Genomic DNA, 21,578 nt, shown 5'->3' on the forward strand with positions numbered 1-21,578 from the left:
AAAGGGACGTGTGGGTAATTTAGTGCCCCAACTAGCCCTGAAATGTTTCCATTAACGACCTTTGGAGCTCCTTTAAAGGTCCTTGAAGGACCTGTGTCAAAAGCAGACACACATGTATGAGGGTTGCAGGACTGAAAGTCCCTCACTTTATTATCTTGGTGGTTGGTTTGGGTGCCCGCCTAGAAGCCTTCATTATTTCTCATGTCCAATGCCCTGGAAGTTAAAGTGGTATAAAACAACTGCGAAAGGTAATAATCTTGACTTGACAGATTTACATATATATTTCTTCCTGTATGATGCGCGTACATTGAATGTTAAACTACACTCCACACAAGCAATGTCATTGTAAAGTATAACAGGCTTTATTTGTAGTCATATGACCTCGTTCAGCCAATGAAAAAAAATAAAAGCATAAAAACATTGCAATAGCAAATATATTTAATGCCGCACATACATATATGTAAATATGTGTGCTGGTATATATATGTATATGCATATGTACACACGCAGACCAATGTGCTTCAGGTATTGTGCTGACACCGCTGAACTCTTCAGCTGATCGTCCCGTATCATTGTCTCTTTAGCAGAGGATTATTGGTCATCAAAATCTTTGGCAAAATACTGAGTGGAGAGGGCTCCTAAAAAATAATCCAGTTCATGATGAAGCATCAACAGCTCCTGTACATATTGCTTATTCGGGGGTCTCGCCGCTGTGCTCACGTTTGAAGTCATTTCTATGGAGTTGCCCCCAGAGATTCCCTGGTTATTGTATTGCTGTTTTTGGAAGTCCCGTTCCAATCCTCTCAGTGAGTAAGGCTTTTTTTTGCATCAGTAAATAAGAGCAGAATTGAGCGCTACACAAGGCATATAACCCTGCTTATGGCTGACCCCAGAATGCCTCATATATCAGGGGGTGAAGCCATACGGCTCATTGGAGAAGTTCAAGAGGAAGACAATTCTTCCCATAATGTTCTGGATGGCTAAGGAGTCTTGGACTCGCTGCTATCTTCCTCTGTAGGGCTACCCTCGCTGCTTTCACTGGAGGGGGGTTCACTGGGTTTAGGGGTGTCTGCACCATCCTCAAAGGCCTCGGGGTTCTCCAGCATCTCACGGATCAGGGGAGGCATAGGTCCTGGGATCTCCATTTTCAATGTAATCGCTCGCTCAGCACCTGTGGCAAAGATAATGATGCATATATAGATTACACATAACTATAATATATAACTCCAGTAATATATGTTATATGTTCACCTATAGGTTTCCAAGTACAGTGCCTCACCTGCCAATTCAGGTCCTGTCTGGTACTGCAGCTCAGTTTTATTGTGAATTTGGCAAAGCAGCAATACCACACACAACCTGTGGTAAGGCGTGGCACTGTTTAGGAAGCAGTCAGGTTTTACTACACCCAGACAAGCCCTTGTTGGTTTTTAAATACAAAAGGACAGAGATTTGACCAAAATGGTTAATATCATCCAACCAAATGGATCACTTTCCTGTGAACCAAAAGAAAATCAAGTACATTGCATAAATGGTGCATTGTAAATGCTTTGAAACTTAAAATCTACCAGCAGTTTAAGGTATTGTCCCTAAAATTCTGTGTATCTATACCTATGTGTGCAGGACTGAGAAAAAATGCTTTTATATTCCAGCAATGTAGCTGGAGTTTTAGCACTTAAGTCCTCCCCCTGCTTTGCTATTTGATCTCTGCACTCAAACTGCTGCACAACGCCTTCCTTATGCTGTAATGTCTAAAGAGAAGCCTACTATTGAGGGGAGGGGCTGTGCTGTGTGACCTCACAATGTAGTGCTCCAAGTCCAGCTACAATCTTGGAATATAAATACATTTTTCTGCTGTTTATAAACACACACACAGGTATGGCTACACAAATTTCCAGTACCAATACCTAACACTGTTTGGCTTGCTCTAAGGTAGACTCCTTTAAGATGGTCAACACTGTAAATCATTCCTTACCTTTAGTGCTGATCCCACGTAGATCTGTGATCTTCATAAGCATTCGAGGGAACATGTATGGCTTGTTGGGTCTTCGTCTTCGTGCATAAAACTTAAGGGCCTCCAGCAATGGTTCCTGGAGTTTCTCTACTTTTTCTGGCTCTTCTAAGTCCATCCGATCTATAATGGACAATGCGAAAGTAAGAGTTAATACCGTGTCATTGTGACAGTGGTCCATAGCCCCATCAGTTCCTTGTCTTTGTCAGTGCAGCATGAAGACATCAATGGGAATATTAGCATAGGGTCTAGGTTATTAGCATGATAATAGGGTTAATGAATATGCTGTATAGCCTCATAGGCATGTTAATAATACAAGCCACAGGGCTTCCTCTATTCTAGAAATATTCAGAGAAGTGGCACTTCCTCATATAGATACTGCCATACAGTTCTCTGCCATAATGTACATCAGCTTAGTCAATAGTACATGATGTTAGACTTGTTAGACTTCACATTTTCTACATTTAACCACCAAAGAGTTGAACATGTTGCACACATCTGCTCCCTTTTGGCATAAATAAGTAGTAAACAACATATATTCTAAAAGACACATCAAACAGCAAAAAAAAACTGGTACACAGTTATAAATCTAAGCCATGATGTTAAAAGTTCACACTTTCAAAAAGAAAAAAAAAAGTTTGTAATACCTCCACAGATTAGACAGATGGCGCTCAAGAGTCCTATTTCTGTGTCATCCATTTCCAACGGGAGCAATTGGCCGGCAAAGGCAAACAACAAATCGGTGAGAGGACCAAAGCCGGCATTGTGCATCTGAGTCCGGTTCAAGGTCAACCCATCTGAGAAAGTCATGGTGTCTTGTTCTGGGGTGTAACGTGTGCAAATTCGTAGCATCTAGAAGAGTGAAGATAGATAAATCTTGTTAAATGGTGTTCATGTAGACCATATAAACCACATTTGATCCCATAGGATAATTGTGGGTATGAAAAGCTGCAGTTCTGCATGGAAATTTTTGGTGATTTTTATTCTAGTATTTTATATGGGCGTCATGAACAGAACCACTACAAGGAAGTTTGGCGCCCCGGCCTGGAAAATTTTGTGGGCCCCGCAAAGAATGATAATCCAGCTATGTGTGTGTACAGTGAGTTCCCTTCACCTGGGAAGGGAGGAGGGTTTTCTGTGATTTGGAGCCCCTTCTCCTCCTAGGGGCCTTTGAACACAGTCACATTAAACCCCCCTGATGGCGGCCAGGGTCATGAATCATGGATTTACAGACAGGCGAAACTTTCTCATAGATTCAATATTTAAAGCCAAATTTTGCTACTGCAATTCACCGCAGAAAACGTGACAAATACTGTGACATTATCTGTGCCAATCATTTGATGTGCTGTGGTAAGGGCCAGTCTTGTGAACGCTTGGGCAGGAAGTCATCTACTGGGTGATAAGCTGTCACTATAGAAATGAAACCTCATCAAACAAAGTTTTGTAGCCTGGCAGCGGTATTAAGTATGTCATTTCCAGGGTAATGACTCACCAGGATGTCGAGGCAAGCGGCTTTCAACAAGGTTATTTGGTCAGCAATGCTCAAGGTGGTGAAGCCGGGCAAGCGTTTGGCAAATTCCACTATCTTGATGATGCATTTGGTGGCAAGTTCACTGAATTTATCCCACAGACCAAGATCCAGCTGCACTCTGTGGTCAGCACTGGAATTCTGCAAAAGACATGGAGATGTTACTAAAGTGACCAAAATCTGTGCTAACCCATGAAAATGCATGGTCGGTCCATCAGAGACTTAGCTCTTTGAGGGATCAGACATGTAGAAATCCAGCATGCCCCTTCCTTTTTTTTCCATCGCTAAGGAAAAAAAAGCCAGGACCATCAACTAGGTATTACCAGGGCCAGCACTGGGCATACCTGGGTAAGTGCCGGGCCCAGGGCTGCTGGGGGGCCCACATAAGGCTGTGAATAAGAAATCCATAGGGGGTGAGGGTGGCTTTAAATAAAATAACCATGAGGGGACTGTTTGCTATAATAAACTAGGGAATATTTTAGGGAACAGAAGACTGTTTTAGTTTCTGAATTTTTATTTGCTGCCACTATAGTTCACTGCAAAGGGGCCCACTGAGGCTCAGTCACCCAGGGGCCTACTGAAACCTGGAGTCCACCTGTGTATTACCCATCACTAAACCTCAACATCTTAAAATTGGAATATGATGGGTTTTTTTAGACCATCCCTAAGCTGTACATGCACTACAGCTAATAGCTATTCCTCCAAGTATCCACATAAAAAGGTACATATTAGCATCAAGGAAATGTTGGGAAGCCCCCACATATGTATGAGTGGCCCAGTAGCTGGCTAGCGAATACTCTTCCTCTTGGTATTCAGTATGACGACAAGGCACTTGTGTTACTTATCTCTTACCGTAGTGTATTTGCCGAGCTGGCATAGGGAAGGGAAGGTTTCCTGATGAGCTTTGCTGACTTTCTGTATCAGTTCTTCCATCTCAGGAGGCATCTCGTAGCTGTCTGGTACCACCACCTCTTCTTTTATCTCTTTCTTTTTCTTGTTTCTGTCATTTCGTACAGCTGTAGAGCACATATAACAGAACGTTGGTAACAGCTAGTGGTAGTACACATATTTCATGGTGTTGAGTATCTGTGACTTCTACAGGGCATCCCCTATCACTCTCCATAGTAATGCAACTGATTTAAGATATCAGATAGAAAACACTCTAGTTTCTCTTCAGAACACAAATATCTTTGTCCTTTTACTAAGGTTTTGGTTAAAGTTGTTACTTAGCATCAAAAGTATTAGAGCATAGCTTGAAGCTCATTGGCCCCAGTACAAAACCTTCATTAAGAACCCAAGCTGTCACATGGTTTGACTGCACTATATGGCGATGCCATTTCTTATTGTTTGTAACCTTTGCTATGGCCTTTGGTACATATTTTTTCATAGATAAGTGCTTATTATAGGAATTAGATTTTCAGACATTCTAGAAAACCTCCTGGGACTGGGACAGTGGTAGAAAAAAAGGCTTCAACGAATGGCCTCCTTGGACTATAGGACATCATTTCCTCTGACCACATGACAGCCCTTCCATTGACCACATGACAGCCCTTCCTCTGACCACATGACATCACTTCCTTTGCGATCTCCATGTCCAAAAACCAGAAGTAATGGAGCAACATGGGAGCTTGAGTAGGTTAAGTATGCTACCTGAGCCCAACAGGTGGTTTCAGAAAACCACTTTAACTTGGCAGATTAAAGGGAGTGGCCACTTTTTTAGTATTGTATAACAGTCAATCTCATTGAGGCGCACATAGATCATTATTTTATGAGGTTACTGGAGTCACACTCCCCTTGGCTAGCTTCTGGCGATGCTCAGATGGGTAAAAGATGGCTACAGTTAGCAGGACATGTGACCAAACAATATATGTATAACATTGTCCTTGTCAGGAATCTTGCACTATAGATGTCATCAGTCACAACAATTCCATCGGCAACCTTAGTATGGATCAAAGATCTGTCCATATGTCTACAAAAGATATCTTTGTTTCCTATAGCAACCAATCACATTATAGCTTTCATTTTTAAAAGCAGAATAACACAGGACAGATTTGCCACGACCAATAAAGTACTATATGTACCATATCAGATAAGTATTTGGGTCGCCATTATTACTTTTAGCTACAGTAAAAGTACAGATAACAATCATTATCTTGACAAACTCAGCACTGCTACATCTTTTTTTTAAGGGATTATTATTACGATTACACTCTGGTCATAGGAGGGGCTCTCCATTCTGAGAAAAATATACCAGTCTTGTGTCTGCTGTCTGAGCTCCTTTACAAAATACCTCCCGACCTGAACTTTAACCCTGAAACGTGACCTCTGTCCCTGCCTGCAGGTGGTAGGTTTAAAGCACTACGGGGGACAGAGATGGATGACCCCTCTCTCCTTTTAAATCCCTAGTCTCTTCTGAATTTTTACAGTCATATATCTTACTAGAAACCATCATCTGTATACACTAGCGAGAGGCAAGACAAACTGAACATTTGTTTTAACTGAGGCTACTAAATCACATTCGATGGAATATTTGAAGCAAACGCTGTATTACTGTATAAAGGTCAGTAACCTTTCCATCCAAACACTTCATCTGAGCCGTCAAGAAAGGGAAAACAGTGACTTATAATAAAACCATATTTAACATACACTAATAGTCAGTAGTTTCTCCGCCCGGGACCCCACTTGCAGTTCTCCCTACTACTGTACATGTCACAGCGCTACTCTCTCTCACCCTACTCCCTTGTGTCCTGACTTTCCTCACACATTTCCTTGTGAACTTCCTTTTCACCTCGGGATAAAGTGTGCTGGACCCTAACAACAGGAAGCCAGGCGCCGGAAACCCACTTATAGCATGAGAAGGGCACAAAGACTGTGCAGGGAGAAGATGGAGAGAGGGAACATAGCCAGAAAAAAAGCTGTGAAATAAAGAGGGGCACATAGCAAGAACGCAGGGAACCCACATCTCATAAAATATAAGGGCCAAAACCAAAGCCAAAAAGGGAGATAATAAAAGATGCACAAAAACTATGACAGGAAAAGAGATAGGAAAGAGTAAGCAGTGATAAAGACTTGGCTGCACAAGCAACAGTGAGATTATTTCACAGTATAGGAACAAGTGTCATGACCCTAATGCTGATATAGGCCTATTACTGACACTATGTAGCTTGGGTTTGTTAAGCAATGTAATGATACAAGACAGATGGAAGGACAATATGCAGTACTTTTTAGGTGCATGCTTATAAACGTCACCCATAGGTTCTCCATATATAAGCCAGCCTAGAGGTACATCAGTCTCCTGTACAGATCATTAAACCTTGTAGGTCACCGGGAAGGTAACATGTATGTTTTTGCAAATGAATATATGCCAGAACCAGTATCTTATTAGGGGTAAGTGATTCTCTTTCCATTTACTTTGGCTCTTATAATCCTCCCTCGTAATCTGCTTCCCTTTCCAAATTTTCTGCTGAATTTCATCTTGCTACCAATATTTACTGCATAAGAGGACTTTTACCACAAAGTATCAATTATGGGCTAAATTAATTCAATAACGCTATATTTTTCCAAAAGGGTATTTGTGAGCTTCACTCTACTCTGTACATAGTATGTGTCTGCAATGTTAACTAGTATTGTTAGAAGTTATCCTAAATCCAAGGCTACCTATCAAGGATCTATACAAAGGGGGTCATATTGATGTCTAAAATCGTATTAATATTTAATATAATATCATCTAAAAAAATGAATGCAACTGAAGAAAATGTAATAAATTATAATGAAATGAATAATATTATATGTAACAATACGATGTAACAAGCCTGTCAATGCCACGTCTTACAAGACGGCTCCAAAAGATTATTTTAAAGTGTCAATTCAGAGGAAATAAATCTGGAGAAGATTTGAAGGGCTGCCATGACCTATACAATAGAGTCCACTTCATGTAACGAATAAGTCAATAAATAGGACGTGCTTAATAGGTTGAAATTGTGCCGTTTTCTTTTAATCTTCTCCCCGTGGAATAAAGGAATAAAGGCTTTCACACTTTGATGATGGGAGCGGGGCTCGCTTGTTACTTGAGTATATGTTTACCCTTCTGGAATTCAGAATCGAGGAGCCTGTCTGTGTAAAGAATCTATTTAGATGAGCACCCAAGGGACAAAATGAGGTGCTGGGATTACAAGGAATGCAGAATCCATAGCTTTTACCACGGCAGACCCCGGTGTGAAAGCCCTGACCCTTCATCAGACGCGATTATCTATTTTCTCTATAAACTCTACATAGTATCGAGTGCTTTTCGATAACTCACCTTCCTTTGACATCCCGACCTGAAAACACTTCTGTAGTCGACAAAATTGGCAGCGATTTCGTGTCACCTTATTGATCTGGCAGTTCTTATCACGATGACAAGTGTACACCATGTTCTTCTGTATACTGCGACGGAAGAAACCCTGCCAGACAGAGGGAAGGGTGTGAGGTGAACGGATGGAGTGATCGTAAGACAAAAGGAGTAAAGAAAAGACCAATAATGAGACGGGAGTGATTTATATAAAGTGTGTGGGAGACAAATACAGTTAGCTACCAGGACACAATGCTCGTAGAGACCAATGGAGTAAGTCACTGCAAAGATTTGACACAAAATTACAAAAGAATGAACTCCCAGATCATTGCAGAGGAGGTAAGTATATATTATAACAAAGCAGGACATTGCTTGCTATTGATTGTAAGGGAAAAAAATCTTCTGAAAAAATATTGGAATGTTTCCTTTCCAAATATGAAGCAGCCCTTCTCCAGAAGAACTGTTTGAACACGCACCACCCTCTGTGGTGCAGGGAATGGAGCAAATACTGAGCTGAAATCATTGATTATTCTAAAGAGACACAGATGATGAATGCGCGATGGCATGGGGAGAGGGAGACAAATGAGTCAGGGGGATGTAAAACTCTTAACAGATGGAGATACTGAGACAATGACAGAGGAAAAGAGGGGTGAAATAGAGTTAGTAAGATAAAAGTATCATGATTTATTGCAAGAAATATCATGGTCTAATCGCTACCTTCTCATGGTGAAAACAGTCATGACTTGGAGTGTCTCAACATATTAGACATTGGCACTGGCTAAAAACCCGGCACTAGCCTCCTCCCGATTTACAAATTTTAATTGTAAAAAAATTACATGAAATGACATTTCACTCCAGCCACCTTCTGGAGTCAATTACAGCATGGCCTACTGAGGCCTCCTCATAAATTGAGCGCAAACTGCACTAAGACAATGGGGTATCTTGAACATACCCCGAAAACATGCCTCCGAAAATAGTTATCGAGCAAAACAGCTGTGGATTTAAGGGATGGTCCATCAAAGCTAAAGATGGTCTTTATCAAGATCTAACATATATCTGAAGTCATTTTTGGAAAACCATTTGTATAATATATTTTCACTATGTTCTCTTTGGTCATTCCGTTTTTATGGCCAGTAGGTGTAAGATGAAAGATGAAGTACCCAACAGATTCCCAACTGGGTTCCTGTCTAGAATCTTTGGCCCACTGATTTATTTACAAGCAGGTCTTCAACATACAGCACATGAAAAATGTATGTTCTTTTAAAAGTTGTGTGCTTCAGGGCATCACAGATATTTTACATTAGGAGTACAAACATCCATATGGGTCCCAACTAAAAAAAAACCCTACTATAAAGCCTCTATATGCCAATGTATTACACAGGTAACGTTTAAGACATGTTTCTAGGGTATAATACCTCCATTATATGGCATCCACTCGTACCCTGAATTGCTTTTACCTCTTAAATGTATGAAGAAATAATGGTGGCTTCCACCATGTGAAAGTAGGAAATCTGACAAATGTATGAGAATTAAGCAACCATTATACCATGAAATTGGCACAAGTTGGTCATATTCACGAGTGATGGGAATTTATGATAGGAATAGACTTTCATCATCATCAAAAAAAAAAAACTGTAGTGATTACTACTCTCACGGTCAAAAGTTTCGGAACCACAGTGGTCTCTCACCTTGCACCCTTCACAGGAGCTGACCCCGTAGTGATATCCAGAAGACTTATCATTGCACACGAAGCAAGGCTTGTAAACACGTGGAGGTGGGGGAGGTGAAGGAGAACTTGGCACCATCTCCTCGGAGCTGGTACTTTGTGTTTCTACGGCTGTAAACAAATAAGAAAAAAATAAGGTGATTAAAAACCTCTGGGAGCAAAAGTCTACACATTTGAGACACTGATGTTACCATATTTGTGGTGATGACTGGTACTACAGTTATTTATACCTGTGACATGGCCTTGAACTTTTCTTTTTCCTCCCGTTTTTTTTTAATAGAAACACGGGACTACTTTAAGATGTTGAGGCCAAAAGGTCACAAACCACACGTAAACATACATTGTGTTCATACACAGTCACCATCAACATTTTACATAATGGACGTCTTACGAGTATGTGTAGACACTTTGGAAGTCAATACTAACCAACAATACAGCAATGATCCCGGAGATCAAAGCACATCCATCTACAATGTGTATATTCCCATACAACCCCAGAGGTTGCAGCCTCATAAATATTGTCCAGCCGACAACATATTTAACACTACTTAGACTTGGCTTTGTTCACGATTCTGAGCAGATTGATTGATTGTATCATGGTGAATACAGGTTCAGACTACAACATGGTGACCTCCCTATGTGAACAGGCCACAGGTAATGGTCACCAGAAGCTGTACTTGAAGAAAGGAAGTAGTGATGAATTTAGACAGATGGATGAGAATATCCTAATCGGAGACCTTTTTATACAGAGGGATTTCATTATTTCTTCCCCTGCTATTAGGCCGGGTATTTGACTAAAGGAAGTTGCAATGTGAATATCACAAAGACATGTGCTACTAATTTAGCACAGCCCAAAATAACCAGGAGAGGGGGAAAGAAGGCAGCCTTAACCCTAATGTAACCCAGCCTCCGCAGCCCCCTTAGGCCGAGAACATCCCTCGGGGCAGCTTTGCAGATGCTTTTTATCCGAGCTTTCAACACACATAGAATTTCCTGTTACAATGCCCTGAGAAGCACATTCCAGCATTGCCAGGTTAAGAGACTGGGCTCTTGTAACTCTGTCCCTGGAGAGCAACAAGCAAAGAAGAATCCCAGATTAACACCTTTATATATCATCCACTGCCTACTTATATCTATTCCTGAAACATTTATAAAGTTTTTTTTTTATTATAACTATGTTTTTAATTTGCAATGCATACTTTTATTATGAGAGCATACAGTATACTCATGATTACAATACCAGCCATATAATATAGTATGCAACCGGGGGTGGATAAAGACCATCACGAGTCCAAATTTTTAATTAGTTTTACATGTACTTCCTACATAGGGTACCAGAACCAAAATTTCTTAGCAAAATAGGGGCTTGGCCCTTTTGTTGCCTTTCAGTTTGGCAATTGTGCTAACAGGAATTATGTGAGTGTTGTAATTTCAGGACCTTTAAAGGGAACCTACAACCACGGATCTACCTAAAAAGGTAGAACCGGTGGTAGGTGCAAGTATTGGACATGAGGATAGCTCTTTTTAGAGCTAATCCTCACGTCCTCACAATCTTTGTTAAATCTTTATTGCCCTAACATATAAATTTTGTAAAGCGGCTACTGGGGTGTGGAGTAGCCAGATATGAGGCTACATGTCTCGGCTACTCCACGCCCTAGTAGCCTCTTTGTCCCTTCTACCCCGACATCTTCGGCTGCGCCCACCTCCGAGAAGGCGGAGTTCTGCGTATGCGCAGTAGCTCCGGCTTTGGAGCAGTGGCCACGCAGCCGCGGGCCTGCGTTCTACATGCGCAGAACTCCGGCTTCTCCGATGAGGTTGCGCAGCTCCTCATAACATTGAAGGTTTATTGTATGCAAGTGTCTCAAGAGCCACATGTATGAGGATAGCAGGGTCTCTATATTATCGCAAGAGGGCAATATAAAAGTTGGTGGGTGGTTTGGGTAGCAATAGGTCCCTAGCAGCCTTGGGTTTCTACACATATTATTATCCACTACTGGAGCCAACTACACAATTGTCTTTCAGTGTTCTCACAAAAATATTGCATAGATATACACCAAACTTGAATGACCCCTCCTTGCCAACCCTTTCGTACAGATGCATGCTCACTGTTAGTAGTGGATTATAATATAGGCATTTTGGGCCATAACCCTTGGCCCAAGTCTTCTAGGGGGGGCATGACCACCCAAACCACCAAATCTCTACCTGCTCTCAAACATCTACACACAAGCCATTTCAGGACCTTTGAAGGTCTTCCAAAGGTCCTTAAACTGCAGATTGATAGCAGGCAAAGCGATGCCTTCTCCATTCTCCAAGAAGCTTGATTCTTGTACCATATGTAGGAAGTGATTCCAGACTTATAGGGGCTATGATATTCATACAGCCCAGGGCCCATGTCCTAATCTGCCTCAGCTCATTTTGTCCATGAATGCATGTGTTCTAAAGTATTGTATTAAATATATAAGCAATGTGTTAAATGTAAGATGGTTGAAATTGTCAAATTTGTCTAATGTGTGTAATATTCTTGATGATAACAACTAACTATATTGGCTGAGGATAGTGCAGCTAGACAGTGGTATATTGTATCACTAGATGATACTACTATGTGGGCACTGCATGGCAGTAATAATAATACAGTAAATTTCACTCACCACTATATCGCTATACCATTTACCAATAATATATTAGCACAAATATGGTATTATTATACTGTTTCTCTCAATGAAAAGGCAAATATTTTTTAGATTGGGTGTAGTCTAGAAGACTTGGAAGAATGAATCTCATTGGTAGCGTTCAGATTTTCACACAATAAAGTGCAGGTTTTATGGTTTTCAATTCATCAGCCATAGGGCGATCTATGAAGAAATCACCGTAATTACATTTCCTTTGACAATTAGCAGCTAATCCTCATCTATTTTGCAGGGAACATCCATCAAGTGGCAGCATTGTCTTCTGTGATGTTTTTCATTCAGACAGTAATGGATGACAGAGACGGAGTGGAAGGTGTTCATTACAGAGATATCTGATGTGTGGGAGGACAGGACACACAAAGTGTAAGAGCGGAGGAATAGATTGGATGAGATGTGAAGAGCTTTATGAAGCTTATGATGTTGAAAAGTTACGAAAAGCCTGATAAAGAATCCATAAAAAGAGAATACACAACCTGAAACCCATCACCGCCACATAGACAGGCTCCATGGAAAAAAGCTGTGGGCAAGAAACTGCAATTTATGGCCGGACATTTCTGAACATACTACATTTTACAGGTGCCATAATGCAATTAGGCCGTGAATTCTTCTCCTCCCATCTACACTAATTATGTAGAGGTCATATCATCTCCCTAGCCCCGGACATGGCTGCGATCCGGCCATAAATCACTTCTGTGCCTCAAGATAATCATAGGGTCTGTGACCGACCAATGCTGTACCATGAACAATAGGAATACAGTGAACAATACCAATTAGTAACATATACTCAATAGAAAGCTCAGTTGTATTGGGTCTAATTTAAAGATTATTCTAAGTGGATGTGGTCAGCATAGGATGGTAATAATAAGACATTGAACCATCTATAGGTGGCCATATACAACAGAATAATGTCAACTGATCATTGCAGTCTCCCTTTTTACCCCAAAGAAACATATTGGGGATAAGAGGAATCCCATATGTAACAGAAAACATCATGACATCTTATCCTTCTCCCTATTGAAAACACATCCATACTTGGCTAAACTGAACTCTGAAGTGTAAGGAGGAATCAGCAAGTGTTGAAACTTATTGAATGTCCAGGGCAACCTTTCTGGCAAACTTAGTTAACATCTAAAAAGGCTCTACACTATGGATAGTTTCTTTTAATGGACTTTAGAAAAATCTGACTAGTAAAATGGGAGTGTATAAAAGTGTATAAGGGTAGTCGGGAGGAAGATATGGCATCTGTAGACAGCTCCTGAGACAGGAACTTCGATGGTAGCTATACGGTTTGTCATCAGAACCAAATATGCTAATGGCTGGCCATACAAATCAGATAGATGCGGGATCTATCAAACATTATTGTATAGGGACCTCTCATCTGTTAACCTATGGCAGAGAAAAGGAATGGACATGTCCGATCAGTGGTGTAACTTGAAGCTGATGGGCCCCAGTATGCTACTACATTTGTATACTGGTACAATAGTACTAGTCTTCTATATGGGAAAGTGACACCTTATGGGCCCCCTAAGCCTCTTGGGCCCGGTTGTGACCACACCCTCTACACTCAGTCAAGTCACGCCCCTGTGTCCAATCCTTTGCTCCACAGTTACGCTTTTGCTGGAGGTGACAAGTTGCATCATGTATGGTCAGTCAAGCATCAGCTGAGCAAGCTGACAGCTAATTCATTTGGACAGCCAAATTAGGAAACATGGCAAAAAAATAGGATCAATGACTACCCTCAAGTTTTAGATATTAGATTGTTATTCAGCCCTGTAACCTTAAGGGCTTAATGCTTCTCTCTATTTATATTGTATGGAGATTAACAATAGTAATATGGATGGTTCATCGCCTTAAAGGTTAGTATCAGGTCGTGTAATCGAGCACCGATCACCGTATTTCATCATTGATATGCAACAGTGTATAAGGACTGCACATTGCTATATAAGTAGGGAATGGAAGGATCATTTTGTAACAACTTTACCTTTAGTGGACAACTCTATGACTGTTTATTCAGTATATCCTGGTATATCCTGCTCCCCATGACTCTTTTTACCGTCTTAGTCCCATTAACAATACATTGTCTTCTTTGTATATTTTAAAAAAAATTAAAACAAAAGACTCGAGTACATATGTTTATTGAGTACAATCCGTTGCTTTGCAAACATTCACCCTCCGAACAGAATTATCCGCCGAACAAACATTATCAGGAGCCAGAGGCTGACGGCAGCCATAGAGACCTATAGCGTATAGACAAACCTCGGCCAAGAACAACACTTTAGTAGCCATGTATCCCGGGTTTATTGAGAATTCTTTACTCTGCCTTCAATTTGCACACGGAAACAAAAACATTTATACAGTCGTAACGTTTCAGTTCAGTCTTTATGCACTGATATGGCTTGGTATTTATAAAGATCCTTGTGATAACTAAAAGATTTTGCCCTGACCGGCTGATGCTATATAATAATCCCAGTAATCTCTGACAGATGACGACGTGGCAAAGAAGGATCGGGCATGTCCAACCACACCATGCCCGATCCTTTCTTCTGCTAGAGGAAACTTGCCTCTGCCCATTCAGAACATGGGGAGCAGAGCTGAGCATGCATGTGTATTCTGGTTGACCACTTATAATATCAATGCTTACAATGCTCCACTACTTATCTATTGTATATATTTCATATTTAGATGTCTCTTATAAGGAAAGTGCAATAGTTAGTACTGGTTAGATTATAACTTGTCTGATACTTTGTCGCCCCAGGTGATAAGTGACAGCAGATGTGTTTAAAAGCCACTTACTGAGCCAGCAAAGGTAGCTGCTGCCCAAACAACCATCTCATGTGTAAGGCCAGATTAGGTTGTCCACACTTTCAGATCTTTTCTGTCATTGAATTTGTTTTAAACCCAGTTGACAGACAGCTGCACCATTTGTCGGCTCCAGGAGGATTATTCAAAATGAATCAAAATCCAATTAGGTTGGATTTAGTAGGAAACGCTAACCAAACAGAGCTGAAGACTTGTCAACGAATGCAAAGGGTGGACCAAGCATTTACTCTTTCATTCACAACAGTAGGAAAGGTTTAAAGTAAATCTATGTACTTGGAACCGCAATGGACTCTATAGGCGGGTCATAAAATTATTCAAATTCACCAGCCATAAGGTAGGGTGATGGTGGAGATTAAGCTGGACGCATGTTCTCAGTATGGAAAATTGAAGAAATTGCTGCCAGACTCATAGGGGAGAGGATTACAGCATCGCCCATAAGAACAAAGAATTGGGCTTAATAAATTCCATCATGTCTAATATCTTGACATTTAATATATGGGATTATAAGGACCAGAGTTGGAATCAGGTTCCTTGGACCTATCAAAGAAATTTATCCTAAAGCTCCATCCTCTATCTTTAGTAGCCTTCATATCCTTAAATTTTGGGACTTATTTTTGCATTAGTGACTGGGCCCACCAGAAGATCCTCTAGTACTCTGGTGCATCAGTCCACCTCTAATCAGGACACCCAATTACTCTATGAATGGATTGGCTGGTCCAGCAGGCCCATATAACTTGTGTGCAGGCTTTAACAGGTATTCCAGGTTTTAAAAAAAGTATCAGTATTTTTTGTACCATAGGTGAGTAATTTGAGACCCATTGCGGGCCCAACACCCAGCATGCCTACAATGGTCATGGTTTTACAGATCCTGGACCGGCAATTTACTTATTGGGTCAAATTTATAATTTTGTGTATAACATTATTAGAAAATGGTGCGATGAATTCACCATTTGTATTGTCCCATAAAGGGATGCATTCCAGGACAATGTTGGCAAGTCATCTCCAACATTGAGGCTAAGGATCTACTATACATATAGGCATCAGTAGTCAATGATGTAAATAACCTAATATTATACAGACTTATCCTATAAGATCCCCCATCTGTCATCACTCTGAGACTGTGAGTATACAATATAGAAATTGTCATCACTTTCCTTCTTGCTTGGTGAAACTAGCTATTGTTAAATAATGGACACTCCCTTTAAACCTTTAGTGATAAAAGGGCAGATACTTTCTCCGATACTCTTGTCTCCCATAATAGGCCTCTGTCTGAGTCTCTACCTATGTACGATCTGAATCTTAAACATGTCTATGTATGTTTTCTAGCCTGGGTGCGTGAAGCCGTGTAGCAGAGATGTGTGTGTGCATGTATCTTCCTGTATGAGTGTGTGCTTACTTGTGTGAGCTGGGTGTGTATTTTAGGAATGTTATAGCTATGATTGCTCCTCTCTGTCACAATAGCTGAAATGCTCAAACAGGGCTCAACTGAAAAGCTTTTCAACACCTGGGGGAGAGTTCTATCCCCCCCCCCCCCAATGCAAACACCCCTCTCCTGATTCTGCCAAATCAGAACTGACTTAACCGGTCCCTCAGGTAGACTCTGTTATTAACTCATTCCTGGTAACAGATAATGCTGGATCCTGTGATATACATCAGTGGCTTTTGTGATGGGCGGTGTGTAGCATCTAGGGACATTAGTATTACAAAGGATGCAAGATGACACAGAAATACAAATTACAAATCCAAATGTTAAAATCGTCCTGTAAGTGCAGAGGAGGCGGTGCAGAATTACCGACAGGAAGCCCAAAGTGTTTTGTACAACAATGTCCCTCTAAACATGAATATAATTTTCAAATACGGCTTCATCATGGCCATACACTTTAGATAATGCTGGAGAACCTGATTTAGCAGTGGTGGCGAAGCTATGGCATGGGTCCCAGAGGTGGCACTCAGAGCCCTCATCCGGGTATGCGGGCCTAGGGCAGAGTGCACCAGATAGGCTCAGGGCATCTGCACATGTTACGGATTGTAATGCGGAAAAAATGAAAATCTACATCCAATAGATATGGATTTATATGTGTTTTCCATGCAGATTTTATGTGATTTAGTGTTGAGATTTATGTGCATTTTTAATGCTGTTTTTGCACATGCATTTTGTTTGACTTGATCGGGCATCATTTCAAGCTAAAATCCACATCAAAGCATCTGGGTAAGGATAAGAGGCAGATTTGTCGCAGATCTGATACAGATTTTCACTCTCCCATAGACTTCAAGTTAAAAAAAAATTCATGCAAAATTCTGCAAGGACGCGCAAGAAAAGTAACATGATCATTATTTTATTTTCCACACTGAGCAACAATTTCTACATCACTTTCGCCAAATCACATTCACTTTAATGTTACTATATGAGGCTGCAGATTTTCTGCACCGAAATCTGCGCATAAAATCCACCCGGAATCTGTAACCTGTGCAGATAGCCCTTGTGCTACTTTAAATCGCTACATCCTAGACGGCCTGGGACTACATGATCTGTGAGAATGTGCGGAACTATTGCGGCTTCTGATCCAACATGGTTTCTTCCTAATTGGGGATCTATGGAGAGAAGATACCATGATAATTCGAAAGTCCCCTACTTTTCAATGGAATAGGTGATCTCTAGACACAGGTTCCACTGAAAAGGATGGCACAGCAGAGGGCAATAAGTTGGTGCTTAAATTGCTGTGTGGTCACTTTTTTGATAAATAAGTAGGTTTTGGTTTGCACCTTGGTTTACCATCACTGGTGTAGACCAAAGGGACGTTCAGATGTCATACTATGTGTTTGGCCAGCAATAGTCTTAGCTCCTCACAGAGATGACTACTGAATAAAAGAACCTCATTTAGCGGCCACAAACACTTGTCCCTTAGGCCATTAATATTAGTCAGACTTGAGGGCAACTCAATCACAAGCTACAAATAGCCCACCTGACCATGATGGAAACAGAAGGATAGACAATTAAGCTTATCTCTCTGATGGTTCATCTCAGCAAGTAAATAAAAGCTAGAAATGAAGATCCTTATCAGCAATTCTCTGTCCACAGCCCTTTGTATGTAGAGAAAGGAGTGGAGAATGGTGGGGGTCCCTTTTGCCTGCTGGGGGATTCAAATGCAGTAAAACAGAGGTGTTTGTGGTGGGGGAAGGGTTGTTGATTTAGAATATGAGCCATTGTCTTATCTTAAAGAGGTGAAAATGACTCTGCTTTCTGGGCATTGTGCACTCAATCTGTGAAGTTCTGCATAGTAATTGCATGCCACAGCCATTGGGGGAAGGTGAGACCTAACAAATCCTCAGAAAGTGATACCTGAAACTATAGACTAGATACAAAAAAGGCTTACCCACCATCACACAGATAGTTTTCTATTGAATTCCTAGGTTTTAGACTACAAGGACAGGGTTATACGGTGACTTTGGCGCATCCAAAGGTTTGCAAGATCACATCCCATGTAAATGAATGGGGTTGCATGGAAAATCAGTACTGATTTTTTTTTTTTTACTAGGTTTCAACGTAACACCATGCACTTCCTTTAACTGTAGGACGGCAAGGTGCAAAAAATCTGTATAAACTACAACTACTCGAAGAAAGTTGTACGCATGGTATGTATGGTAACAAAAAATACCTATGCGTTTCGAGAAAACAGGCTCTTAGTCATGGCATAAACTACAGTTACTAATAGTAGCCTAAGTGTTGCTATCACTAATGATATCTATCATAAATCTATAGACCTATACAGACGTACAAGATAGGTTCCATAGGTTTGTTCTTAAGTTGAATTTGTATGTGGACAGTAAGTGGACCAAGGATTATCAATAAAGCTTCATTACAGACACTTTACAGCTGATCATTGCAGTCTCGACTATAGTAAAGCATACAGAGAGCTTCACCAGAGGTCACAGTGGGCAGAGGGGTCTGTCTTTAACTAGGGGTCGTCTGTAAGTCGGGTGTCCTTAAGTAGGGGACCGCCTGTATATCTATCTATGTATTTATCATGTATGTCAAACAAAAAGTTCTCTGTGCCTTGTGCTGATGGATAGATCAAGCAAATACTTTTTACTATGATCGAGATGAACAGGTGTTGTAGTAACTCTTTCATGCATCCAGTACCTGGGGGGGCACATACCTCACAAGTCTGCTCTCCGTGATAGATAGTATGATTTGACTCAGTTTTTCCATATGTCTTTAAAGATAATAAATCACTCTCCAGAGATGATGAATCACATGACTCGCTATCTGTGGCACATCTTTCATTTGCTGTGATTAGTCAGAATGTTAGCACGTATTCGGGGGATCGGTAGATTGGAAATGCTAACTTTGATAGGAACAAGTTCTTGCAAAAAGAAGACAGTCTGCCAATGATGGAACATGGCAGGTACAGTGATAGCAAAACTAAAGATAAAAAAAAAAAAAATTATATATATATAATGAAATCTCCCACAATGGAAATGCAATCTAATCTACCAGCATCTTGTTACACATCAGAAGGAGCTAGTATATAGTTTAATAGGAAATTTCTTTTACTAGATATATTTTTAAAAATCTCGACCCTTCCCAAAAAATTTGGCTGGAAAAAATCTACTATAAGTTCCATAAATTCCTCCATTAAAGACATAAATATTTATATATGTATGGTTACCTTTACAGGTATATGGGATAATTGAAAATGATATACTATAAGGTCCAAAAATCCATCTGCTGATGACAAAGCTTAAAAAGCAGACCAAACATTAGGAAAATGAAGCCGACGAAACCCAACGGTCGGAGAAAACTAGTTATATAACATATGCAATGTGAGGTTCCATTGTATAAACAACTTAATTACATTCATCTGCCATGACCTTGGATAAAACACGCGTGGCTCTGCTATGATGTGACACTTGTAGGGTTAGCTCGGGTCAACGGGAACTTACTGATTTAATTAACTCTTACAATTGTTCCCTCTTATGTACCTGGAAGACAGCGTGGCAGCTATAATATAAGTAAGGTTTTTTTTTTAAGGAACAAAGACCGATAATACTTGAGTTTGGAAAATAGATACGACTTAGAAGAGGTAACCAGGTCAATCAGTGTAGCACAAGGAGTCTCGTTTTTCCGTCTCTTGGTGAAATTGTCCATTATATGCTCTGTCACAGGCTCACAGGGGGTTCTTCTGTATTTTGCCATCAGTGGATCTAATATACAGAATTATTTCTGGAATGTGAAGAGCACAAGCTTAGTGTGCTGACTGCATGCTGTGTGCTTCCTTGATATGCTGTCAGGATGGAGGGGTCGAGTATAGCAAAAATACCAAAAATGTGAGCAGTCATTATAACTGAAACATTCACACCATACCTAAGGATTACTGTAGGGATATACACTGTATAAGCTCTGGACGTATACAGAATATGACCATATACTTAACTATATGCAGTATACATCCATCTGTATAGGGTCACCATTTGATTGGACCATTTAAACCACCTCTAACAACCCTTTTTACCCATGTGACGACTGGTATCCTAAAATAATTTTGGAAAAAAAATATATATATTCACAATATACTAGTTTATCATAAAATTGTAAAAATTTTACTATTCCACGGCAAAGTTAATGATAGTGTGTTGTTTAACTTTACTTTTTGGGGCTAAAAGCTGGAAATTATATGAGATAAATTGATTTAGCTCTAGCATCTCCTATGTCTGGAACTGTAGGTAAATAAATTTAGGCAAGGACATTACCGTATATAAGTAACACAATCAATGCACAGATTTTGGGCCCAATCAGATTGACATCCCTGTAATGAATTACTACGGTTGGTTAGACAGTTACAAGGCCATAAATCTACATCCCCATCTAGGTGATGTTCAGGCCACTCAAGTAGTCTATACTCAATCAACATAATGTGTCATTTCAAAGCTACGACTATTGTACGGTTAATGAATTTACGGCAGTGAGCATTTCAGTAGCAGCACAGTAGAGCCTGGCAGTGATAACAACATCGCAGGTAAAAATGACATCACCAATAATAATGACATCATCACCATCATCAAAATATATGATTTTGGCTTAATCCTTTTATATATACTGTAAGTTACATCTACAATATAAAGTGAAAAAAAAACCCAAGTTACATAGACTCAAGTGTATGGAAAGAGGAAGACTCCCGTAGTAAATATTCACATTAGTAAATAATAGAACCACATGAAGTCTCTTCATCTTGCGGCGCCTTGTCCATAGGTATAAAGGAAGGAGAGTTTCAGCAGATTCTTTAGATAATTCTCTTGGCTGACCACCCCCTTTTTTTACATGACATGCACTTGACATCATTAAACTTTAACGGGATCTCACAAGAAAAAGGACCCTGAGTGCTCACAGTAATCCTCTTCCCATGACAATGAGGGATCCATTACAAAAGGCTGCCTTTCCCCATTCCTGCTTGGCTCTGTATTGCTTTGCTGACTCTGTA

At 40.4% G+C, this 21,578-nt stretch overlaps 1 protein-coding gene across 2 annotated transcripts in view; it reads right to left on the reverse strand.

The window, feature by feature from the left end:
* Positions 1–340: 340 nt before the first annotated feature.
* RARG (retinoic acid receptor gamma) overlaps positions 341–21,578 on the reverse strand; it is a 122,801-nt gene continuing 101,563 nt past the window's right edge. For both annotated transcript variants that reach the window (XM_072134612.1, XM_072134613.1), the window contains 7 exons: positions 9,555–9,703; positions 7,837–7,978; positions 4,389–4,552; positions 3,501–3,677; positions 2,656–2,860; positions 1,973–2,131; positions 341–1,171 (listed from right to left, as the gene is read on the reverse strand). In XM_072134612.1, coding sequence (XP_071990713.1) covers positions 981–1,171; positions 1,973–2,131; positions 2,656–2,860; positions 3,501–3,677; positions 4,389–4,552; positions 7,837–7,978; positions 9,555–9,703 — 1,187 coding nt within the window. In that variant the 3' untranslated portion in view covers positions 341–980. The remainder of the gene's footprint in view (positions 1,172–1,972; positions 2,132–2,655; positions 2,861–3,500; positions 3,678–4,388; positions 4,553–7,836; positions 7,979–9,554; positions 9,704–21,578) is intronic.

Source organism: Engystomops pustulosus, chromosome 2 (assembly GCF_040894005.1).
Source record: "Engystomops pustulosus chromosome 2, aEngPut4.maternal, whole genome shotgun sequence".
Taxonomy (NCBI): Eukaryota; Metazoa; Chordata; class Amphibia; order Anura; family Leptodactylidae; genus Engystomops; species Engystomops pustulosus.